General features: G+C 55.4%; 6 protein-coding genes across 6 annotated transcripts; 2 read left to right on the top strand and 4 right to left on the bottom strand.

The window, feature by feature from the left end:
- Window positions 1-225: 225 nt before the first annotated feature.
- Window positions 226-1780, bottom strand: VDAG_02174 (STAM binding protein; the record flags this gene model as incomplete). Its single annotated transcript, XM_009658203.1, has 2 exons — window positions 226-409; window positions 459-1780. 2 exons carry the CDS (start codon window positions 1778-1780, stop codon window positions 226-228), a joined length of 1506 nt encoding a protein of 501 aa, XP_009656498.1.
- Window positions 1781-2431: 651 nt separating this feature from the next.
- Window positions 2432-4023, top strand: VDAG_02173 (uncharacterized protein). The gene is made up of 2 exons (XM_009658202.1): window positions 2432-3108; window positions 3158-4023. Exon 2 carries the CDS (start codon window positions 3175-3177, stop codon window positions 3769-3771), a length of 597 nt encoding a protein of 198 aa, XP_009656497.1. The 5' UTR covers window positions 2432-3108; window positions 3158-3174; the 3' UTR covers window positions 3772-4023.
- Window positions 3132-4624, bottom strand: VDAG_02172 (uncharacterized protein). Its single transcript, XM_009658201.1, has 4 exons — window positions 4402-4624; window positions 4280-4350; window positions 4105-4229; window positions 3132-4050 (listed from the first exon to the last, which is right to left on the bottom strand). Exons 1-4 carry the CDS (start codon window positions 4454-4456, stop codon window positions 3930-3932), a joined length of 372 nt encoding a protein of 123 aa, XP_009656496.1. The 5' UTR covers window positions 4457-4624; the 3' UTR covers window positions 3132-3929.
- A 686-nt stretch (window positions 4625-5310) lies between these two features.
- VDAG_02171 (vacuolar protein sorting-associated protein) lies at window positions 5311-7618 on the top strand (the record flags this gene model as incomplete). The annotated part of the gene is made up of 3 exons (XM_009658200.1): window positions 5311-5930; window positions 5982-6432; window positions 6486-7618. The coding sequence occupies 3 exons, from the start codon at window positions 5311-5313 to the stop codon at window positions 6705-6707; spliced, it is 1293 nt and encodes a 430-aa protein (XP_009656495.1). The 3' UTR covers window positions 6708-7618.
- On the bottom strand, window positions 7320-9010 carry VDAG_02170 (SIK1 protein; the record flags this gene model as incomplete). The annotated part of the gene is made up of 3 exons (XM_009658199.1): window positions 7320-7562; window positions 7617-8739; window positions 8841-9010. 3 exons carry the CDS (start codon window positions 9008-9010, stop codon window positions 7320-7322), a joined length of 1536 nt encoding a protein of 511 aa, XP_009656494.1.
- A 6541-nt stretch (window positions 9011-15551) lies between these two features.
- VDAG_02169 (uncharacterized protein) lies at window positions 15552-18899 on the bottom strand (the record flags this gene model as incomplete). Its single annotated transcript, XM_009658198.1, has 3 exons — window positions 15552-18546; window positions 18621-18770; window positions 18814-18899. 3 exons carry the CDS (start codon window positions 18897-18899, stop codon window positions 16299-16301), a joined length of 2484 nt encoding a protein of 827 aa, XP_009656493.1. The 3' UTR covers window positions 15552-16298.
- Window positions 18900-24728: the final 5829 nt, after the last annotated feature.

Genomic DNA, 24728 nt, shown 5'->3' with positions numbered 1-24728 from the left:
TCGCTGCTTTTCTTCAGCCTTGCTTCTGGCCGACTTGGCAGCTCGCTCCGATTTGGATGGGTTTAATTTCGATATTGCTGTTCGTGCCGGGTTTGGCGAGTCCGTCTTTGATTTGACCCGAGCGCTCCTCCTTAGCAATGGAGGACTGAGCTCCCTGCTGCGGTTGCCGACCTCGTTCCTCTTTGAGCGACGCAGCTGCGTCGGGACCTGTTCTCCTCTCGAATCCTAATTTTTGGGTCGCAAGTCCTTGACGTACCAATGCAGCTTATCTGACTGAAACACATGGCCAGGAGGGTTGCTGGCCTTGGTGTAAATGTTGTCAATATGGTGTTGGTGGAACATCGCGGCCTGGTTGCAGTTGAGGATATGCGGGAGGCCAGGGGGGTTCGTCAGGCGGAAGATGCCATGCCTGGAGCAACATTAGCATACATAATTTAAGACAAGAAGAGTCAACTTACGACGGCTGGTGTTGCGGGGCACACACGATCGCAATACTCTCAGGCATCATGATCTGGTACCCCGCCTGGGTGTGGAGATCACGCGAGCTCATGAAGCAGGTCTGTGTTGGGTGTGTATGAATCCAGCCGAGAACTAAAAGATCCTCGTTGATACAATACTCGAGTTGCGCAGACTCGTTTTCTGTCTCGCATGTGTCCGAAGTGCATTTCTGCTCGGGGATGAGGAGACAGCTGATGAAAAGTGCGTTATTAATCGGCCTTCCGCACAGAATGCCACACATCTCTAAGCCCTTGCGCGTGTTTCCTGAGGCAATCTCAAGGAACTTATGACGCAGGTCGCTGGGAATGAAAACGGGCCGGATAGGATCCCCATTCTCCAAGTACGCGGCAGGGCGGAATGCGACGCGCTGCTCTTTGGCCGGTGCCTCCACCTCCTGTTCCTTTGGAGGTCGAGTGGGGGCAGCTGGTGCTGCTGGTTCAGGTGTGGGTAGTCGTTTGTACGTTGGGAGAGACTCCTTGAGCGGCCTAGAAGGCGGCACAACGTCGTGTTTGTAGGGCGGAATGTCCAATTCTTTTGGAGGCTTTGAAGGTGCCGCGATATCCGACCTTCGAGGCTCCAGTGGGGCAGAATCCCACTGCACTGGCTTTGGCTTCGACACGGAAGGGTAGTGGTACGGCTGGCTCGGTATCTTGGGAGGAGGCGATGGTGGATGTGGGCGTGAGGCGCCTGTTTGGCTGAAAGCGTCTTCAACCCTCTGGTACCCGCCCTGGTTGTCATCAAGCCTTTGCCGAGTGGCTTCCATTTGTCTCCTCAATTCTTCGGCGTCGTTCGTGGTATCCGGCTGTCCGCCTTGCCAGCCGTCCCATGCACCACCTCTCCGGCGCTCTTGCTCCTGCTCCACCGAAACACCAGCACGGCGGATTCCCCTCTTCATTGTGTCCCGCCGTATGAAATCTCGTTGCGCCAAGTCGACCGCGAACTCCTGGTTGTCGCCCGCGTCCAGAACTCTTGCTCTCCCACCAAGAGAGGGGTCCCGAGCTGCAAAATCATTGTAGGTCGTGGGTTTCGAGTCTTCTTGCTCGATGGCGGCCTTCTTCGACGCAGCGGTCATCCGCGCCCACTCGTCGTATTCACTGTCGATGAGCGGTTTGAGTTGTTCGAGACGCCTGAAGACCTCATTCGCCTGGCGCTTGCGTAGGGCCTTTGTGAAGGCCTTGTTTTCCGGAAGTTTGGCGTCAGGGTGCGTGTCGAGGTGTTTCAGCACAAGCGATGAGTGTCGCCAGAGCATGACGTATGCTTTCCTGTAGTCGTGGTCCTGCATGGCGAATCCTGCCTGGATACGATGAGCTGCGCGATCTTCGGAACAGATGGCCAAACACGAACCTCTTGATACAGGACGTCGGCTGAGCGAGCCCAGTGCTTGAAGGGAACGGTAGGTTGGAATTCGAAGTTGTCGCCCATTGCGGCAAGCTCCTTCGTGTTGGTCGGCCGCGAAGGCCGCGGTGCTGATGCCCCGTTCATGGCTACTAGGATGCAACTTCGACGCGCTGTTGGTTTGTTGGCGAAGATCAAGGAAGTGCACTCGGAGACAGGTCTAGAACGTTGTATCTCGGGAAACTTGGAACATGGTAATTGAGTGTCATATGAATAAACGGAAACGGTGAGCGTCGTACTCGCTTCTTACTAGGGATCCGAAGATGCGGGATGCATTTGTGAGGCGAAGTTTGGCAGGGTACATATGAGGAAATGGAAGCCTGGCGAATATGACGAAGCTCAATGCGCCATGCGTATAGCTCCGACAGCCTTGGCTCCTGGTCTCCACTTCAGACATGACCCCGCGATCGCGGGGCAGTCACATGATGAAAAGCGGCACGTGACTTTGGTTGCGAACTAAGGTGCACCTCCATTGGCTGTCATGAAATCTTATTTTCCTTGGTGACTTGGATGAACTGCGGGAAGAGCCGCTTGTATCACGTCCGGGAAGCTTCCTTCCATGACCGAATACCGTGTTTACCAACACCGCCCTTCTGGATTCAATCACCAGTCACCTTGAGGCTTGGCTCTGCGGAGGCAGTTTTCGTGTGGTCTCCGACTCGTACCAGCCGCCTACCGGGAGAACCCGGAACGATGAATTCCATCAATCGGGAGACGGTCCGCCCTTCCTCTCACTCAGGGACAACATTGCAGCATGCTGTGAAAAGAGGATCTTCTGTCTTGGTTCACTTGCATCCGCAGCATACCATGCGGTCTCCTTTGGGACGTCACTTTCATTTACAATAAAATGTGCGCGTCGAAGGGATGTAACGGAAGCCGCCATGCATGATGGATCAAACACCCCCGTTGAATGTGAGCTGCCCTGGGCAATCACGGCGTTATTCCTGCATGGCGGGAGGAAGCCATGGCCACCTACGTGTCATTGCTGGTCTTGCCACCATCCCTGAATACAGGCAATCTCCTGATGAGGCCGTAAGGCCTCAACGCCATGCCTGCCGGCAGAAAATATTAAAAGGTACTGGACATACGCCTCCCACGCTGCTCCATGTGCAGTCCTCCTTCTCTACTGATCTCCATCCTATCCCAAAATCTCGCTGAGCAGCTGGACTCCAATCCCATCCCATTTTTTCAAGATGATGTCACAAACATGTCGAAGTACGATGCCCGATCAATCTCTCGCCTGGCGAAGCTAAACATTAAGTAGACAGCGTGGAGAGCGTCATGCCTTACTTCACCGTGAGCATGGGCCAAGCCGCCATCACATCGCCTTCCCTGTGGAAGACACTTCTCCGGTCATACTCCCACATCAACCAGACATACAACCTCCCAGACGCCCATGGTGTCCTTTCTAGTCAGGCTGGTCTCAAGAGCATATTGAACACCACTTTTGACCGTGAGGCTCAAGCTTTCTTGGACCGCCACTCCGAAAACCTCGATGTCCTGGACGACTCTCTCAACGGTCCGGCCAAGGCACGCCTGCTCGCCAGGGCTGTCGCTGGTGTCGTTGCCGTCTTTGAGCACCTGTCTGCATGCGGTGGTGGGATCACACAGGAGGTCTTCGATCAACAAGTACAGCATTTCGCCGAGAGTGATCAGTGCAGAAGAATCATTGCGAAGATTGAAGAGAGCAAGGTCTTTTCCCGCTGCTACGCAAAAAGCCAGCTCGCAGACGTGATCTGCCAGGCGGTTGAAGATGGCTCCGACACGGCGAGTCTTGGTCTCGGAGAGGATGATCAGGCTGCGATTGAGTGGGCATCCGAACTGCCCTCGAGGAACATGGGACTTCCTTGGGGTTTCACGATCCTCGCGTTGAATTGAGACAGAGGACTTTACGGTGTTAATGAGACATGTGGTAGTACGAAAGGGGGGCCACGGCCATGGCGCTTGGGGGACATCGGGTATAGAATTTGTCCTAACGCGAGCTGTAATTCAACCAACTACTCATGCTTTTCTGTAACGTCGGGTCATCACCGACCTCACGCCGCCGCGTTTGCTTGTTGCTGTTGGCCTTGGGCGCTCGCCTGTATTTGGATGATTTCACCCTTCTTCTTATCCAGCTTGCTCTGAATGTCCTTGATGGAGGCTTCGTGCCTATCACTGTTGCTTGCTCGTTAGACCATTGATACGCAACTGTTCCGTGAGGTCACTAACATCTCCTTGTCGATGAAGTCCAGGCGGCCCTTCACTGTGCCTTCTGCCTCAAACTTGTCTTGCTGTAATAGGATGGGGCCGACGAGCTTATATATACGCTCGCCTTCCTTGAGCCCGTCGAACTCCTAGCGCCGAGTTATCATCGAGCTCTGCTGGCGTACTTGGGCGCCCCTACCTGCTGCACGCCGAGATTCTCCTGCTTTTGAGCCTCGAGCTTCTGGCGGGCAGATACTGACGTCTGAAGCTCTGTCTTTCAGTTAGTCGGCAATGTTCACGAAGGATAAGTACGTGACTTGCCAGCTTGGAGTTTCTGGAACTCCTCCGACAAGGCTTGCAGTCGAGCCTGAGCCATTATGAGGGGAGAGTGAGAAAATCTCACAGATGATGAGAAGAATCTTGGGATAACCAGATTTTGGGCCTGAAAGGACTGCCCAGATAATGTGTCGGATCTGGATATGGCTCCCGAATTTTTGGCTTGACACTTTACTTTGGGCGTTGATAGGTGAAATCGGAGCGACCCAAGTCTGATTCTTGTGTTCATGGCGGCTTCTCGCCAGTAGAGGGATTGCCCCACCAAACCGCCTAAGAGCAAGTCCTCTGAAAACCGTTACCTCACCTTAATGGTAGATTTGAAATACACCAGGCACAGCGAGAAGCTACGACTTATTGCAACATAGACAATGATATAATGATCTAGGCAAGTCTACTACTATTCCTTGAAGAGTTGCGTCTCCCTCAGGGACGCTAAGAAATCAAAAATGTGCTCGATGAGGCTTACTCAATGACAACATAATCCCGTGTAAGCGATTACGGCATACATGCATGCATTTTCCCCCGCGAATCTGGCCTGGCCCATTGGTTTGTCCAGGCAACGAACGTCACTCACAGGCATCGACGATCCCCATCCCGCCTTGCTTCTGCCTCTTTTGCCCAACAGGCAGCACACCCCCACCTCGGCCTTCACCCACCTTTCGCTCTGGTCTGTCTTGCGCTGCCTCGAGCCTATTCGGATTGAAGCCCACGGAGGAAATCGGTCTTTCGGTGAACCTGCAACGCATCCTCATCCCCCCGCCGAAAACAACGCCTGCGCTGAGCGACAAACCGCCGGGCAGCTGTGCGTGATCGACTTCCCCGCGCCAGACCTCCCCCCTCACATCGACACGACGAACCCCTCAACACGCCCACACCACACCCGCACGACGCACAATGTCGAACAACGTCGACTTTCTCGGCCGCGCGGTCAATACGGTCAAGCAGGCCATTGAGGCCGACAATGCTGGCGAATACGAGAAGGCCTTCAACCTGTACAAGCAGTCCCTCGAGGTCTTCGTCCTCGCCATCAAGTACGAGAAGAATGCAAAGTCTAAGGACCTCATCCGCGCCAAGACCGCCGAGTACATGGACCGCGCCGAAAAGCTGAAAAATCACCTCAACGAAGCGGAAGCCAAAAAAGCATCAGGGGGCAAAGGCGCCGTTGGCGCCAATGGCAAGGGCAAGGAGGACAAGGACGGCGAGGATGGCGAGGACAAGAAGCTGAAGAACGCGTTGAGCGGCGCCATCCTCCAAGAGCGCCCCAATGTGCGCTGGGAGGACGTCGCCGGCCTGGAGGCAGCGAAGGAGACTCTCAAGGAGGCCGTCGTCATACCGATCCGCTTCCCCAGTTTGTTCCAGGGTAAGAGGCAGCCGTGGAAAGGTATCCTGCTGTACGGGCCACCAGGAACCGGTAAGAGTTATTTGGCCAAGGCGGTTGCGACGGAGGCGAACAGTACCTTCTTCAGTGTCAGCAGTTCTGATCTCATCAGTAAATGGATGGGTGAGAGTGAAAGGTATGCCATCCAAGACGACGTGTGAGAAAACGATGCTAATCAAGTTGCCAGGCTTGTCAAGACCCTCTTCGCCATGGCTCGTGAGAACAAGCCGGCTGTCATCTTCATCGACGAAATCGACGCCCTCTGCTCGCCTCGTGGCGAAGGCGATTCCGAGGCATCGAGGCGTATCAAGACGGAGCTGCTCGTGCAAATGGACGGTGTCGGTAAGGACAGCAAGGGTGTTCTAGTCCTAGGCGCGACCAATATTCCCTGGCAACTCGACTCTGCTATTCGACGACGATTCCAGCGACGTATTCACATCGGTCTTCCCGACGCACCAGGCCGCGCGAGCATGTTCAAGATCTCAGTTGGCGATACAGAAACAGACTTGACTCCAAACGACTACAATGAGTTGGCCAAGTCGAGTGAGGGATACTCGGGCAGTGACATTGCGAACGTGGTACAGCATGCGTTGATGAGACCAGTGGCGAAGATTGTGCAGGCGACGCACTACAAGGAGGTATGTTTCGACGATGCGCAACCGGCAGTCATCACATACTAACACTCATCCAGATCATGGTGGACGGTGTAAGAAAACTGACACCATGCTCACCCGGGGACCCAGCGGCGAAGGAGATGAGCTGGCATGATGTACAGTCGGAGGAGCTTGAGGCGCCATCAGTGGATGTGAAGGACTTCAAGAACGCTCTGAAGGAGACGCCACCAACCGTCTCCATGACAGATGTTGTTGCGCATACGAAATGGACGCAGGAGCTTGGAAGCGAGGGCGCATGATGTGGCATGCTGCTCAACGAGGGTCGGGCCAGCCGTGGTTTTGGCCACATGAAATACGAGCATCTCAAGCTTTCACGACAACCTGATTGGGCCTGCTAGCGCGAGACACTTTGATTTCAGTCTAGGTAGGTCATCATGACAAGTCGCGTTGAGATGGTGTCAGCATATGGGCAGAGGACGGCGTCTTGGGGCGTTACTTGTCTGCTGGGAGGTGCCTTGGTGTTAGCGACTTGCATAGCGGCTGTGTGTCGCGCAGGGCCCTGTATGTATGTTCTTTACTGCGATACTCCAGCTCTCGAATCGTGCAGATCAAATCACTGTACACGTAACACATGAACGAAGAGAAGAGGCGCGGTCGAAGTTTCTGAACTCGTTGATATGGGTATGAACCTTCGTCAGACTGTACATACACGACACAATGCAAACAGTGCCCTCAAACTCCCATGCCGAAAAACCATTTGAACTCCGGGATCCAGACAACAGACAGACAAGCCGAGTGGAGGAGAGAGCCGCCGGGACCGTATACCCTGCAGGTCCGTACAGCAAACTCTCCAGCGGCGCCAAAAAGAGGAAAAAGAGCAAGTCCACCCGTTGTTAGCAGCTGATGCCTTCCTAATCATCGTGCTTGGACTTCTTCTTCTTCTTCTTCTTCTTTTCGCCGTCCTCGACCGGCGCGGGCTCGGCGGCACCGACCTCGGACTCGCGCTTGCGCTTCTTCTCCTTCTTGTCGGACTTGTCCTTCTTCTCCTTCTTGGACTTCTTCTTGTCCTTCTCGACCTCGCCAGCCACGGGAGCAGCCATCATAGACTCGTCGAGCTGCATGTCGTCGCCCTCAACAATGTCCAGGACAGAGGCCTTGAAAATAGTTAGCAATGTGTGACAATCACAAAGCAGAGCACATGTACGTACCATGACATCGGCGTTCTTGGCAGGCTTCTTGCCGGAGGCGTAGAACTCCAGACGGTCCTCGACCTGCTGGCGCAGGACCTGGCCGAACTTGACTGAGGGCTCCTCGGAGAAGTTGTCGATACGGCTCGCAATGGAGCACTTGTTGGCGAGATACCTGGAGATGCGGCCCTTGTTGCGGACACCGGCCTTGCCGATGAAGCTGCTGTGGTAGATGAGACCGTACTTGGGGGTGTTGCTCTTGGTCTTGAGGGCACGGAAGAGGGCCTTCTCGGCACCGAGGATCTGGAGCGTAGAGGCAGGGTACTTGGACAAGCTGGTAAGGGAGCCGGCGTGAGAGATGAGGCGGGCGGCGACAGGAGTGCCAATGAGGCACTGGAGGTTGGGGGCGACGACACCCATCTTCTTCTCGAGGTAGCTGGAGGTCGAACGCCTCGCCTCGGCCTGCTGGACGACGGCCTGGGCGAAGCCCTTGACAATCTCGAGATCCTGGGCGGTGATCTGGAGACCCATGGACACCTTGGCAGCATCGATGATGGCCTGGGCCTTCTCGCCATCCTCCTCGACGAGAGCGGCGATATCGTGCAGCCTATCGTTGGTGAGGGTGCTCTTGTCGCCAATGGCAATGACCAGGCGGGCGTAGGTCAGGTTGTCGGAGACGATCTTGATGAGCTCGGGGAAGTGCCAGCCGTACCACTCGCGCACACGCATGAAGAACTGGTTGACGCCCTTGTCCTGGAAGTCGATGGTGGCGCTGGCCTGGATAATATGGTTATCGTTCTTGGTGGTGTTGAACTTGACCTTGCTACGGGAGTAGGCGTGGCCGAGACCAAGACCAGCCTGTGCGGTCTCACCGGTCTGCAGGCCCTTCAGAAGCTTGTCGGCATGGAGGCGGACACCACGGAGAAAGTCGGCGGCGACCTCAGAGGTCTCGCCAGTCTCGCAATCGACACCAGTGAAAGAAGACTTGATGCTGCTGGCGAGGTTCTTCTCGGCGACGGCCAGGACGACCTTGCTCTTCTTGCCGCTGGTCTTGGGGAGGTTGAGCTCGAGGATCGACTTAAGGTTGTCGGACATGACACCCTCGGAGATCATGTTGATCTCGCTGAGCGCTTCCTTACCAGTGCTGTCCCGCTGGGTTAGCCGACTTGTAGTTCTCCGCCAGCGCACTTGCCGCGTGCCCAATGGTATGCAGCGGTGCGCATTGAGCCTTGGAGCTTCTCTTACTGGAAGGGGGTGAAGTTGAGGAGCTTGATCATCTTGCCGAAGCGCGACAGGTCGTTGATAGCCTCCTGGGTCTCCTTGGAGCGAAGACCAATGCTGTCAGCCTGGTGCTCGACCTGGAAGACACCATAGCCCATAGGGGCTTCGTAAAGCACGTAGTTGACGCTCGCCATTGTGATTGTGACGGACTTCGCGCTGTGGGTGGTGGATTGGCGAATTCGTTGTGTTCCAATCTCGACCTTTGGACTGGGAGGCGCCGACGATGTCGATTTTTCTGAATTTTCCCCCACTGGCAGGGAAGTTTTTTCCTGGAGCTCCAAAAGCTGCACGCGACGCACGGTCCATGTTGCAATTGGCGAACTGCCCCCACCGAGTCACGTGCTATTTGAGCCATCTTCAAGCCACGGGAGCAAGCCACTTGTTTCTCCAGTTGCTGACTCAACTCTATCTGTAGACACGAGGACGACAGAAGTGGGCTTCACTCAGTCATTCGCCTGCTGCGCATGACAGCAGCGCATCATGAAATGCCCACCGCACCGCAGTAACTCATGATACCATGCTGGAAACGAACTAACACCTCCTAAGCCTATCGTCATCTGAAAGAAATACCAAATGCCTCTTTTTCTTGTGGAAGCTGTGTGAACCGCCCAACTCGCATTGTTGTCGAGAATGCAGCTTCAAACTCGCTCGGTGGCAGTGGCCTATTGTTTCCTAGGACATGAATAATCTCCCTACCATGCGTAGCTGATTCACAACATCGATGACCCGTTTGCCGGACTTCTCCTCGTCGCTCGCAATCCCGATCTGTCTTTTCCGTCACAATGCTGCTGGTTGCGATCGCACATAAGCATCCCTCCATTCAGGAGACGTCCACGATCATTCTCCAACCGCCACTTGGAAGTCAATGGCAGCTTCCCCCAAATCCCGTACCATTGAAGACTCATTATTGAAGAATGTGTACCAATCTTATGACCTGAATCATCCGAGCGTCTCGCGTCACCAACGAGGCTGTTTGCAGTCTTATTATCATTGAAATAGCGTGAGATCTCCATGACCAGTTCTTGTTTTCAAAGTTTGAGGACTTCGGTGGATGCTTTTGGGCAGTTTTTTTTTCACTTAACCTTCAAATGAACGACTTGTCCGAAAGCACAACCAACTGAGGTATTTAATAGAGAACCTTTCGTTTCAGCATATTTTCTAAAAATGCCACATGCTCGTCATTACGTTCAGCTACCCGCTCGTGCGATGCCTCAACCTCCCGCACACTAGAAGTTGGCAGAAAGCTGGAAGCAGAGCTGTAGCCTACAAATACACAGCTGAGCATGATGAAGTTTTGAAATATCTGTTGGAGAGTGTTCCTGAGAAGATATGATCGGCTTCAGCAAATCTACAAGGCTGGCCATGCAGGCTTTTCTTCCTGAGGTCCCTCCATAATCGCAAGCCATCGCAAATGTGAAAAACACCCAGTACGTCCCCGACGTAAATACATACTACTTCTTCCGACATTAGCCACATAATGTTTCATTGGCAGACCGAGTCTTTAGTGAATGGGTACATCATTGAATCGCACTGGCACGAAACACGCCCACAGCCCCGTGTAGTCGGTCTTTTGTATGTCTGCTTCGCCTCAGAGGTCGCCTCAAATAAGCGCCATTATATTTGCCAAATTTCCTGAACTGTCGTCGCGGAGGCTCTTCAGAAGGCTGCCAGACGATCTATTTCGTAATTCATTCCGCTGCGAACTCGAGCATGCCACAGGAGGCTGGGTGCCTGTACAGGAGCTCTGTCCCTCACAGTTCGACCGGGCTTGGGCGTGACTTGGTAAATGGCCTAACAATCACCCACATTGTGTAACTTGGGAGAGTATCCGAGAGCATGTACGTGCATTTGATTTCAAGGCACGCATTGCGCGCACAATCAGCTTCGTATCATTGTGATTCCTCACGGCGGGTTCGCGGGTGGTTGCCTTCTTGATTGACTACGATATGTATCGTGTCGACAAAAGTCAATGAGAGAGGCAGGAAGACCTCAATGATCGAGGCATGCCAGGAATACTAGATCAAGAAAGCCTACAGCTAGGAGGGTACGAGCACTGAACTCACGCGCCAGCCTTGCCCGGGCAGCCGATTGATCCGACATTGGCCAACCATAGCTGGGCCACAATGCGAATTCCGTGATCCCTCCCCTGAAGACCTTTGCTTCACATTCCAATTTCGAAGATGTATTGGAGGGACGGTCAGCTTTAATTCATTCGTGCATCGTTATCACCATAACGTTAATCGGCCGTGGTCCAAGAACCGCAGTATCGGCGGACGACGCCGATCGGCGCCAATCATGCGGTCATCGCTTCCCACACCTACCGCAGCGGCCACCAAGCTGCCCTGACTGCTCACAAACATGCCTCAAATCCGATGCAGTGTGCCCAGTTCTCCCTGTGGATTGGAACTGCGAGGCAGCCCCCAGGGAAAAACATGCTCTTTCGCCACTGACATGGCCAGTGAAGCAGCTGGTGGTGGACTTTTATGTCCAATCCCCGACCGCAAAATCCCAAACACATTTGGCCCGCACATCAGATTGCCCGTTTCCCCGCCTTCGAGAAATCGCTAATCCCATCCAAAAAGAGCACTGTTCTCTCGCCACCACGACCAGATACAGCAGCAATTGGGACAGCTCACTGAAGCTTACGATGATCACTGCTCTTCCCGAGAGCTCCGAGACGTCCATTGTCCAATGAACACCCAGACGGGCAATGAATGGCGGAGATCTGGCGACGATATAGCATCCTCAGGTTTGTTGTGAAGAAAAGTTTACATTTCCGAGAGACATCACTCGATGGCTCCGAAGGCAAGACTTCCCAGAGGCGTTGTGAAGAAACCATGATACTGCTTTTGGTGATGGAGACTGCCGATTGAGCAATGCTCTGGAGCCTACAGCGAGCGCCAGGACAGGACGCCACAACCTGCATTCTCCCCCTCATACCAACCTTCTGGCGGCTTCCACCGCCAGGAATCGCTGGTCCGAGGGAAAAGAGGGCGTGATCCCAGCACAGCTGCCCCAGAGCACAGCTGGGGCCGTGGAAGCCCTGAAGCCCCCAGGGTACTCTGCTCCCCGCTTTGTGACGGACGGGACTTTCGCCACCTCGAGCCTCCTGGAATTTTGCCTCGAGTCTGAGTGACCGTCTTGACCTTGTCGTTTCGATACATTCACGGCAGTGTGGCGAGTCTCTTAACTGCCGCATCGGGAAAGCGACGAGATGCAGTAGACGTTGCCATTGGTTCACCGTTGAGGTTCCAGTGAAGCCTCATATCCCCCGGTGACTGGCAAGGGGTCTTTGTGCGGTTGTGGCTGAAGTGACAGAACTCGATCAACTGTTGACTGTGTCAGCGTGTGGCTTCGCAAGTTGAAAGGGTATAGAAGGGGGATAGGGGAGAGAATTCGGGCCCAACAGCATAGGAAGCAGCTGTGAAATTGAGAGGGCCGAGATGTCGGGACGGGTGTAGGCCATCTCAGCGACCGACGTCAAACACTCCGACACATTGTCGATGAGAGGACCTCAAGTCTCTTTATCCTGTTCAGCCTCTCCTCACCCAGGGACGAAAGCACCCCCCTGACCAGGCTGTGGCTCGCCAGGAACCAAGATCACGGCCCACCTGCGGGCGCGGCACCCCCCTATCTCTAGGTCCGTCCCGAAAGTCTGGACGCGCCGGGGGTCCCAGAGTTCCAATGAGTGGCCCCGAGCCGGTCGAGATAGACAGTGACATTGCTCCCTTGGCTGCCGCTCGAATTCATACCCCCTCCCTGCACACGCCCCTCCTGCGGGCTCTGTGGCGAGTACCTACCTGCGGCTGGAGCCGCTGGAGACGAGAGGGCTCTCCTCTCGAGGTCTCCCTCCGCAAAGAAGGAAAACGCACATCAGAAAGCCGTATTGACGGCGCCCATTGGGTTCAGCCACGGCTGTTCTGTGGTTCCGTTTGCTCCAATCGCCTCGATCCGACATGTGGCGAGGTATGTGAGCCACACAAGGCGCGACGATCGTCGTTTGCTGTGGCGAAGAAACCCAACGTTTCATCCGTCGGCGTCTGTCATCGCGCTATGCCCCGCCAATGTGACTGACGGGGCCCCTGAAGAGCTGAAAATGGCGACTTCGCGACCTCTATTGGCTTGTTCCCCTGGAAGTTACGCGTGGCTGTGCCTCTCCGTGCTCGAGGACGATCATGAACGGTGAGGCTCCGGCTCGCCGCTACTGGCCTAGTGACTAGTACGACCGAAAACAGTCGCACATGTGTCACGTAAGGCCATGTCAGTTGGAGGTTCTGGACCTCGGAGAGCGTGATGATCGTCTTCTCGCGTAGCGGCCAGCACCGCAGCGAACGGCCTGTGATCTCGGCTCACCTGGTCGTCCTCTCGTCTTGTGACCATCTATCATGATGCGACGGTGATATGTTGGTGCGGTGCGGGATGACGCCTGTGTGAGGGTGATCAGCAGTTGTATATCCGCATCGGGAAGACACTGGACGTTGCGCCAGCGCAAGTCACTGTAGCCAGTCCAGTCGAGCCACGATGAACCCCTCCCCTCTTGTGCTTGTGCCCACCCCCCTTCCCCTCCTCATTGTGGCGAGTGTTTCCCTTGCGAAGGTCGAAGTACCGGTACAAATGTCGGCTCTGTGGCTCATTTCTGCGTGCCCACGACCGGCCAAGTTCAGGGCTGCATGTCTGCACACGCCATTTGTGAAGACCCCTTGCTCAACCAGTGGGACATAGTTTGCGATCGGTGCGTTGGCAGCCCCGGTTTGCCCTTCAACACTGGCATGGAGCCTCAAAGGGTCTAAGAGCCCCGCGCCGAGGCTAGGAGGACCGCTCATGTTCGAGGAGTAGCTGCTATCCGTATTCTCGGGGTCGTAATAGGCCCCGTCCTTGGCTCCTATAAAGGGATGATACTCACAGGCCACCGCGTTGCGAATGTGAGACACGGCAGGGGAATCACTGGCTGGTATTCAAAGTGTGCACTCGCTATACGCATATTTAGCCTGATACGCACTGCGCGACCTGTGAACCAAAGCAGCTGCGTAGCTTGAGCCACGGGGGTCAACACCATTGCGACGACATGCGCACTGATTCTGCGATGAAGGTGATGCTCAACGAAAGCGACATTGTGGTCCTGCGTCACCGCGAAGATCCGGCAGTCTCGGCCGGTCTCTTTCCTAGCAGCAGGCGATGATCACCGACATCATGTTGAGGGCGATCGGGAGGCCGCCCAAGCCGTGATTGCTAGACAAGTCTCGAACTGTGCATAGGGATCGTCGGTCCCTTTTGTGCTCGAACGGTGAATTTGACGACAGCATGCAGACAACCGACCTACCTGGTGATCTACACAGGTGCCTGACTGACGTTGGCATTTTGGTCCCGATGTCATCAGCCACACCTTGCAGATTGAAGATCTGGCGCCAATCATCTTTGGAGGAAAGGTGCCCCTGGACTGCATCTTTGAGCCACAAGTGTGGCTTGGGCGTCCCCACGAGGGTCGAGACCCCAAGATCATTGCTTCGTACCGTTGCGAGAGCCGAATACATGGCCGAAAGTACCTCGATTACAGGGGGATTGTTCAAATCTCCAAATCCTACAGCGAGCTAGCTGGTAGCGCTGCTGGCCAGACGCGCAAGCACTCGCCACAGCTAGTGTGGCTTAGCCGCCCCCACCCATGACAACCAGTCACTGACATGTTTGTTCCACCGCCATGGAGCTTTACATGTACAATCCCTCTACGCAAGCACACACGCTCCCCTTGCCTCCCCAAGCGTCGGCTGCATCTTGTCGCCAAGGTCCGGTCATCCCGCAAACCATCCCATTGCAATCCTCCCTCAGCCCACAGAAAACTGCTTTAGCCAGTACGCTTCACGGGATGACAGACAAAAGACGGACCGCAGAGGAAGGAAGCTTGGAGACGAGCACCCGATGGACCCCCTAAAGACCCAGGCTTTCGCAGCGTGGCGAGTGAGACAAAGACGTTGCGCGCGCCACATTTGGATCTAGAATGCAACCTGACAGCGATACCGACCTTCCCCAGCTGTACCTAGCCGCCCCCCTAGAGTCCCCAAATCTCCTCCCCCCCCCCAAACTGCACCCCCCTCTCTACTCTACTCGCCGAGCTGGTCTCACGGAACCATCGTCCACATGCAGATACACAGCATCCAACCCTCCCCCCCCCCTGGCCTAGCCCCTCCCCGAAAAATCACGGCCTAGACGACAAAATGACTGAGGTGAATTTCTGCCCGCGACGTTGCAAATGCGAGCCCAGCCTAATGGAATCGACAAGGGGGGTTGCGCCGATTCGCGTGCCGTTGAAGCGAATGAGGGGGGGTGGAAGGAGATGTTGATGTCGGATTTATCTGTAAGGCCAGGACATATCTCCTGGTGGAGCGAATCACGATCGTGAAGCACCCTGGCAGCCGTGCGTCCCACGCGAAATTAGCCATGGGAGGAAGCGGCCAAATCTCTCTCTCTTTGCTGTATCCTCTATCCAACCTTCGTCGAGAAATGCGCCACGAACCAGACACACCCCCGCCCCCCACTGCATTTCGAGGTAAGGTACCCAAGTACATGTAGAAGATGCCCCGTGCTGGTGCGGAGGAAAAGGCGCCATCACGGACCACGTAGCACTGGCCCGAGCCGTTTGATGCACGTAGTCACACGTTGCTGGGGAGGCGCATGCTTTTCGACTCAATAAACCTCATGTTATTCTCTCGCGCTCTTTCTGGGTATACTGCCCCTAATGCCAAAGATACAAACGTGAAAATGTACCGGACAACCAGTTGGCCACATCCCCTCCGCGTCTGCCCGTGAGTCTCCGCCCAGTTTCCCATCATGTTCAGCAAGAAATCGAAAAACGGGTTGCTTCGTAATACAAAAGGAATGAAAACATGAAATAATGGTGTCCAAAAATCAGGATCAAGAAATGCAAAAGGCTCGTTACAAGAAGGGATGTGACGGCCGCCGGACCGCCTGATGTTGCCCAGCAGCTGAGCCAAGTTAGCGTCAGATGTCCGTTCACGACCTCCAGGTCTCTGCGAGGTCCTCTCATCTTATCCATCGTCTTTTGCCCACGCTCTGATAAGCTGACATCCGTGCTTATCCGACATAACCAAGGTTGAAAAAGAAAGCTACAATATGGTTGTCCGTCTAGTGTATCGACTCCGAGGAAAAAGTCCCATAGGACGCTTAGAAAAGAAGAATAAATGCCCCTGACGGGACTTGGTATCTTGGGAAAAGAAGAATGAAATGGGGAGCAACGCCGTTATCAATCGTGTCCCACCGACCTGTGTAAGTAGGTATTACATGTATCTGCAGGCGGGAAGGTCCGTAAGGCGGTATAAGGAACGGGGCATGCACGAGGCCTGTTGTGGACCCCGCGCCGTGCTGAGTTTGCCGTAGGTAGACAGGGAAAGCCTCGCTTGTCGTGTTGCATCAGAATGATAGTCGAAGTTCATATCCGCCCTGAGATGGGGTCGACGAGGCTGCCGTGTCGTTGTCGTTCTGGTCGACAGCCATTTCCCATTCCCGCTTGACCTGCACTGCAGCCTCCGGGCCAATTTCGACAACCTCCAGGGTCATGTCTTGGCCCTCTTTGAGTTCCTGGATCACGTCGTCATCGATTTCAACCTCGAGTCCTTGTTGCAGTACGTGGATTGTTCGTAGGACTCTTGAAGGTTGCAGGTTCCATTTTGAGGCTACGCGGAAATTGAAATCCTTGAGCGTGCGTTGGCCGAGATAAATGGCCTTGTGAAGTTCGCGTCGTTCAGTCCCGGTAGGTTTCTTCTGGGCGATGTAGAAGCAAGCCACGGGCTTGGTGACGCGTTCCGGCGGCGGTCTGTAAGAAGGATCGACACCGAGAGCCTCGATCCAGCCGCTCAGGCCACCTGTGTCGTCTGTCTTAGCGACCCTTGTCGGCTGGTTACTGTCCTGGCGAGACCCACTGCCCGTGCCCTCGCTGTCGAAGCCCGACCACTGTCGGTTGGGTACCACCGAAGCCTGAGATGCGAGTGAGAGGGAACTTGGCGAGGGCGAGACCATCGATGAGCCCGCAACGGAGCTACGTCCACTACGCATCTGCCACTGAGCGCTATCTCTCGATTCCACCTTGATGAGATCAGCAGAATCTTGAGGTAGCGAGACGGGGTGCGCATCCGGGTCATCAAGGTCCTCGCCGCGAAGATAGAGGACACTGACAGGTCGAGTGCTGGTGAACATATCCTGTAGCGACTGCAACTTGAAGTGGAGTTCCTCTTCAACAGGAGGACGTCCTCCACCGCCACCTGCCGAACTCGCCGAAGACATGGACCAGGTTCGCTTATGCTTTTGGACTTTGCCGGGCCTTTCTGGTCCTGTGGACTTGATGTGTACTGCCGAAGACCGCTTGCGCTTTCCAAAGTCCTTCAACCCGCTCTCTGCTTGAGCAATTTGCTGCTTCAGCTTGTCGATGGTCTTCTTGACATGAGCCACATCGTTGGAAAGTTTGCGTTCGGCACCATGGTCTCGGAACAGCTTGACCTTGCAGAAGCATATCTCAGGTGTCGCATCGGGTGCAGGTTGTGCGGAGTCGGCGGGTAATAGGTCGGTCTTGGCGCAGAGTCTCACAGGTATGCCCTTGACACCCTTGGAGTGACTAAAGTCGGTCGACAGGAAGTTGAATCGAACGGCAATATTGCATTCAGGCCCGCCATTCGCACCGGGTGTCCATATGACTGAGAAGCCGTCGAATGAAGATGTGTCCAGCTCGATGCGGGTTCGCCTGTCATCGCCTTCGTGTGCAGCATCTTTTGTCTCGACATACTCGACGGCCTGCAATTTCCCTCCACGCTGGTGAGCTTCGTTCGTGCCCCTCCCCTCTTTCCACAAGCTCCAACAGACGCCAGGTTTCAGTCGCTGTTGCTCGTCTTCGAAAGAAATGCGCACAAATGTCCGATATCTCGTGCCGGGAAGAAGAGGAAGCGCCGCATTCGTATCAACGATAGAGAGAGAATAGGCCTGGCCTTTGTTAAGATACGTCACTGGAATCTCGTCTGCGTGTTTGATCATGGCGGTTGGAGCGTTCAGAGTCGCGTGGAACCGAAACTTCTCTGCCGAGGCCGGCAGAGGGGCGGCCATTGACATGCCGGCGAATTGTCGTTGTTGCTGATGTTGCTGGGGCTGGAAACCGACCAACGGAGACCCATGGTGTAATGTACCGTCCAAGGAAACCATACGTTCGTCTGACGGATCCGAATCCATTGGCGAGCCGTCATGGTCCATCGTCTCGTAGCCAGTGTCCTGATGCACAAACGTCGACGGCGCGAAGGATTGTTGCTGAGGCGGAGGAGCCTGGATGAAGGGGTTGAAATGGTGAAACTGGTGAGACTGCAAGGCCTGAAAGCCCGCCATCTCCATCATGGCAGAGGATGGGGGCATGGTTGCACCCTCAGACGTCGGCATTGACAACGGTGTTCCTAGGCCCATACCGAGACCCATGGTAGGCGTGTGCAGGTCTCCGGCCTGAGGATGATAGATGGTGTTGGTACCGCCGGGGGTAGGAGTGTAGTATCCCGGCGGCGCATTGGCGAAGCTGGAGAAGGAGAAGGAGTTAGGATCTAAAAGGGATGGCGTGAACCGCCAGGGCTCATGCTGTGCTCTCGGTGTGGGATCTTGGTCACGGAAAGCTTCATGGTGGGCACTATTGCTGCATTAGAAAGTGGTCAAGATCAACAAAGAGAGTGCGGTGCCCCTTAGCACCAGGGTGTTGTGGGCAGGTACCTCTCAAGCGCTGGGGCGGCAACAGCGGTATTGTCAGTGGTTGTTGTGTGGGCGGGCTGGGCTTGCGCAGACGATGCGCCGACCGCAGCTTCGGGAAACTGCTGTCTAAAATTGGCCAGAAACTCGTCCCCAGGCTTCTGGGTGCTCGTCCTAAGAGAAAGCGCAAAGTGTCAGTAGAGTTGATTGCGGGAACGAGTAGGAAACTGCCTTGCGCGAGATGCAGCAAGTCGCGCGCGCGCGCGCATGCGTATGGCAGCAGGGTGATGCGATGCGGTGCATTTTGCGTGGGTGGCACTGGCAGCGCGAAGGGTCCTTGTACCTTTGGCGAAACATCAGGGCGAGTGGCTGTGCTGTCCGGTGACAGCGATTTCGGTTTCGAGCGCAAAATTAGAGTCCAAGAATGGGCCTTGCGGGAGCCTCTTCGATTTCCCTCGCCTGTCCAGATTCTGTGGGCTGTGGGCGAGAAAATGGCAGCTGAAAGAAAGCCGCCGTGCGCGTGTTGTGGCAGCTTGCGACGCCTAAGTTCTGGCTGGGCTTCTTTCTTGAAGGAGCGTAGCTTGAGTGTGGGGGGAGGGGGGGTTAGGCTGGTGATGCTCAATAAGGTATGGGAGGGCGTGTCGCGGTGAGCAAACGAATGGACGAGACGTCGGAGTGCGACGAGTACGATGCGCAGTACGGTCGAAGAGTAGCTGTCAAAGTGACAGGATATTGTCCACGAGGGCAGAAGATGTGGGGAGTGAAAGAGCAAGAAGAGACAGTTATGTAGAGTGGGAAGAGGCTGTTGGCGAGGGGTGGCTCGGGTGGGAGCGTGTATTATTATGAAGAAGGACAGAGAGGATGGTGTGGGACCTCTGGCTCTGGCGCTGCCTCTGGTGGTGGAGAAGACCGGGTTGGCGTACTTGTCGTGCTCTCCGGGGGGGTGGGCGCTTCTCTCGGGGGGGTTCGGGGTCAGATTAGTGGAAGATGAAGACCCAAGTGAACAGAAATGGCGGCCGAGGGCCTGTGCTTCGTCTGGGCTTGAGGGGAGATGTATCTGGTCTGCCCTGATGATGATCAAGAGGCTGAGAGAGGAAGACGGACGAGAAGGTGTCGCCGTGTATCTGACAAGACAGAAAGGCAATAGGCAGCTGGCCAGACTGGTCGTGGTCGAGGGTTGAAGGATGGCTGCGGTAATGTACCCCACGAGGCAGGCTGGCAGGTCGGATCGGCGGTTCGTCCTGTTGTGCCGTCGGCCTGTCGTCGACGTTGTTGAATAAGGTAAGGTAGGTATTTGCCCGTCGCAGGAGGCCTTCGCCAAGCAAGTACTCGTCGTCGGGTCTGTACTTTGGACCCAGGTTCTTCGCGTCGTTGTACCTCTACTGAGATGGCTACTTGGGTCTGTACTGTCGACGTTGAAAGAGGAGGGTCTAGGTGGCATCGATTCCCGACGAAGAAAAGATGAGCGGACAGAGAAGGGACGGTGGAGCCTGGAAGGGGAAAAGGGCACAAATGGAAGCCCACTTGTACTTGTACCTTGGACCCCGGGGGGGTCACAACGATTCGGGTCGGGCTTGCTCACTTGTACATGTAGCGCATCCCCTGTACCAACTGAAAAGGGCCTAACCAAACCGCTCCTCCCCTCCCAATTCCCAGTCACACACCGAGGTGTCTGCCTGGCTACCTTCCTACCTACCTTACCTTACCTACCTGGCACCTGCCCATCCATCACTTGTTTAGCGGGGGTAGGAAATCCCAGACGGTCAGGCAGGTACATGGTACTCACTTCTGCATAGACCCCCCTCCCCACCCCTCAAGAGCTGACCTGAACAGCAGAGCGCGCTGGGCAAGCCACCCCACCAGCCCCTTGCAATCCAACCACGGAAATTGTTAGTACAGTACAGTACCCTCGCCACAAAATGAGCTGCAAGACCCCCCCTCCCCTTCTCGGGGGCGCGGTGCTTACAATCACCCCCTGGGCGTGATATAGCAAGGCCCCAGGATGCTGAATTGGCAAGTCGATGGACTTTTAGCACAAGCTGCACCGTCTGGTTGCTGCCCACCAATCCACTGTTCCACCACGGGGCTCAAGACTAGGTAGGTCGGTCCACTGGCTCTCCAAAGCCCTTCAGTCTGTCGTTGCGCCTTTGTGCCTGTCCGGTCCAGACTGTCGTGGGCGGTCTCCCCAATCTTACCAAGACTTCGTACACGTCAGGTCTCGAGCACCCCCCCATGCGCGGTGCGGCACGGCAACAGACGGATCAATCATGGCAAATCAACCGACACACTCGAGGCCCTCGTCGTCTGAGGCGGTAAACCAACGCAACAGGGCCTGCAGTCGATGGAGATGGACACGGAGATGGGGATCAAAGGGAAAACGACGAGAGACAGGCTACCCCTCGCCAGCGCGCTGTCGAGACCTCGCGCAACCCCCATTCCTGTCCCATTGAGCCGGGTAATCCACATGTTCGAACAGGCCCCATCCTGACATTGAGCACACGAACGTTCACCTCTCCATCGGGACTTGGGTTCGTCATCGGCTATCAAAGACGGAGAGATGCACCACAGCCCCTGCGGAGGCCAGCAATTGTCTTCTGGCCCGACTCATGGCTTTCGGCAATGACAGCAAAGGACGATGCGTAGGCCTACTGCTTTGCTTCTTTTCCCATTCCAACGACACATAGGGATGTTGTCTCTTGACTTTTCGGAGTTTACCCCGAGGCAGGGACTCTCTATCTGGCGTGCGACAGATGTCTCTTCCCTCGCTGCCACGACCCTAACTCCCCGAGATGCTTTGATGTTCAATCGCCCTGTCCTGGCCGCTCCTCTGCAGTTTCCCAACATGGCAGGACCCCAAGCGCCCATTTCGGAAGCCAACAACTGGATACGGACGAGCACACAGCATGGTCAGACAGCATTGCACATGGTGACCGCAACGAGGACGAACTTAATTCAGGGACGTTGATCTTCACAAGCCTCTACGCCAGGGCGGTCATGCCCGTGTGGCTGTGCACCAGTTCTTGATGGCAAACTCCAAATGCCCAAACCCACGACGGAGAGGATATTGCGCCGTATTTTACTTCTGGTCTATCAAACGACGATTTCCTCACCTCGCACTTTTGTCACATTTGCGACACATCGTCCTGGCTGCTAGAGCGGTGAATGAACCACGAGTTTCCACCTAGTATCCATGTCATTACCAATAGCCACCAGCTGGCTTGATGTCGAGGTAAATGCAGCATTTGCTATTACCTGCGAGAATCACGATTAGACGCGGAAGATCAATGTGTGTTTGAGGGACATGATGCCCGTGCCCAGAGGCTGCCGCACCAGCTCGGCCGCAGGCTTCCGGCGGTAAGCCCAGGCTACCAGTCGCAATGCTTCCACACGAAATTGGTGGAGGAAATGAAGGAGCAGCTGTCGAGGCACGCCAGCCTTGAATTCCCTCTAGCACACGCGCCGTTTCGCCGGCTTTGCTCCTCCCCAATCTCCCAGCGCTAGTTGTCCCGATGCACGTGGCGTTGGAGTTGTTGGCGTGCTTCTGCCTTTCGCTGGCCTGCCCGTGGAATCGTGTGCTCTGGAACGACCCTTCTATTCGGCTGGCCGCTTGTCGTTCGCTTGGGCAGTGGCTTAGCGACAAAATGCCAAGGAATGGGGGGCAAAGCACCCTAGGGCATCCCGAGATCACCAGTGTATTGGCCTACTTTGTGCAAAGGGTTCGGCCAGACGACAGGCTCAACCACAGATCATCATCAACTTTATTTTTATCATCAAATCGCGATCATATTGCGTCGCCCGGCCCCTCGATCTACGAACGCGACTCACGATGTAACAACAGAGCGAGCGAGGGTCGAACGATCATCTTGTGCTCGACACTCGGCGACACCGCTTGAACCCCCCTTGAATTTCCAGTGCTTGCTTATCTTCGGGAGCCATCCTCCGCGACCGACTCATCACGGACAGAGCTCAGTAGCGACTTGACGTCATTATAATGGCTTACTCTAAGACCTGGTGCAATCTCTTCAGCACAGACGCGTAGGGGAATAGCCGCTGCTCTACCCTCACTTGACACATTTTCACGTGTGTCAAAGGAACCTTGAGCCGGCGCGGCACATGGTCAGATGCGAGTCAGCCGCCTTGCCCTTGGGGAGCAATATCGAACGCACAATATTCCCGCCCATCGCGTTAATGGCTCGTAAACGGCTGCCATATCCGACCCTAGATTTCACCAATACCGCCCAAGTTAAGACAGGCATAGCGAGACCGGCATCTGCCCTTTGGGAATGGGGTGTGTTGGGACTTCTGAGCTTGCGACGCTCACAGGCTCGCTACCGAAGATTAGAGTCGCAATCCGAGATGAGACACAACGCTCGAGCACGGACATGGCCACAAGACGAACCCCTTGAGCCAGATGGTCCTCCGATCCAGAACCTGGAGAGAGGAGGTCGGTCACTGCAACGTCGAGGCTTGACCATGACCCACAGCCGCCTTCCGCGTCCCGCGTATGCATCCTGAAGCACATTCCAACGCAGCTTTTCCGACCTTCACTGAGCCTTGAACCCAGTGTCACGGTATGACGTCATGTGCTGTCGCAAGCCCTGGGATACTATGTACCTTCACGACAGAGACAAGGGTCGTTGTGGGCACGGGCCAGGGGAGATAGAGATGGCTTGGAGCTAAAGATCTCCACCGCAAACCTTCGGCCTCTCAACCCACAGCCGCTTGTGAAAGGACGCCGTTCTGGAGGTTGCTCATGATGGTACCATGTAAAACCCGTCAGCGTGTCTGCTAACCCCAACAGGAGTTGCTGCAGGTGGTAATCTCCTGACTCAACCAAGCGCGCCAGCGCGGGGCGGGCGAGTCGAGCCTCGCGCGCGGTACACTTGGGTCTGGGTCTTTCGTCTGCCTCCATCTGAGCTACCTATCTATCTACGTAAGTTCCTACTCTGATAAGGTACGGTAGGTAGGTACCCTATGTCTGGGTGGGATGCTTAAACCCTTGCCCCTCGAGCCACATCCTTACAAGACTAACACCATATAATAATGGTGCACGATGAAGCACCGGTTTCGCCTCGTGGCCATACTGTATGGCACAGAAAGGGAAACATTGGCTGCCACGTCTTTAGGAAGGACATCAGCTCACCACCTTGAAACATACGCTGACCGAGCGAGAGATTCTTTGCCGTCAACCAATCACTTACTCTAGTGTCGACTCTTCTCTGAAACAGAGCCCGTCCAAAAGGGTCATGTGGGTTGTTTTTCTGTAGGAGGGGTCTCTGAACGTCTCCCTTAGCGTCGACAACGTCACTTTCGGGGTATCTTGTTGTCACTCCCACGCACGCCATTTGCACAAGCTGCCTGCCTGCCTAGGCACATCAACTATCTGCACAACACCGGCCGCTCGGCCAGACCTGTGGTGATCTACTCGGGCGTCCTTGCGCCCAACAGAGAGCCCTGGGCGGTGGAGGAGCATGGCGTGATGTCGGCGCCGCAATTCCTCGACGAGGCCAGGTCAGGCTCGGCATGCAGCGACGCGTGATGGGGGCTCCATGGGCGCCAAGAGTTTATGGCGGAGGTGAGCGCACGATGGCACGTCTGTCCCTACGAAGGCAGGTACAAACCGACCATCTAGTAAGTCTGTTGTCTCCCGGGGCACTCAAGGCTCCTCGTCGAGCCGCTTCTGGCGGTCAAGAAGCTCAGTTTCGCGGACAGCCACTGTGATGGAATCGGCCCATCGGTAGCTACGCCGCCCCGTGTTGCGTCGCATGGCTTCGAGCTTGAGCCGAGCCAGCGATTCTAAAGCTTGTCCATGTCAACTTTTATCGCACAGAGACAGACAGGCGCAAGTTGTGGCTACGGGGGGTGCTGGTAGGATTGCTGAGGTGGTATTCCCCGCCTTGCCCGCGGCAACCCTATCGGGATGCTAACTGGTTCTGGACGCTTTATTGGTGCCAACGGTCGCGCTCAAGCGCCAGGGTCCCTCCCCTTGAAGAGAGCCAGAGCGATCAGTGGTAAGAAGCAGTCAATTTGATGGCTGATGGTTCCAGTAAGCCGTTGGGTAAGCCATCTTTTTGCCTGTCAAAGTGTGATTCAGGGTACGTGTTCGGTCGAGGCGCCGCGCACCAGCCTGAA

The sequence above is a fragment of the Verticillium dahliae genome, genomic scaffold, assembly GCF_000150675.1.
Source record: "Verticillium dahliae VdLs.17 supercont1.3 genomic scaffold, whole genome shotgun sequence".
Taxonomy (NCBI): Eukaryota; Fungi; Ascomycota; class Sordariomycetes; order Glomerellales; family Plectosphaerellaceae; genus Verticillium; species Verticillium dahliae.
Note: the sequence above shows the minus strand (reverse complement) of the source record. Positions and strands in the feature narration are given on the sequence as shown.

Excerpts from the sequence above, each read along its gene's own strand:
- VDAG_02173 (XM_009658202.1), top strand. The coding sequence starts at position 3,175 with ATGCCTTACTTCACCGTGAGCATGGGCCAAGCCGCCATCACATCGCCT.
- VDAG_02172 (XM_009658201.1), bottom strand. The coding sequence starts at position 4,456 with ATGGCTCAGGCTCGACTGCAAGCCTTGTCGGAGGAGTTCCAGAAACTC. Across the intron at positions 4,230-4,279 it reads AGAATCTCGGCGTGCAGCAG|GAGTTCGACGGGCTCAAGGA; the intron begins GTAGGGGCGCCC and ends ACTCGGCGCTAG. Across the intron at positions 4,051-4,104 it reads GACTTCATCGACAAGGAGAT|TGATAGGCACGAAGCCTCCA; the intron begins GTTAGTGACCTC and ends AGCAAGCAACAG.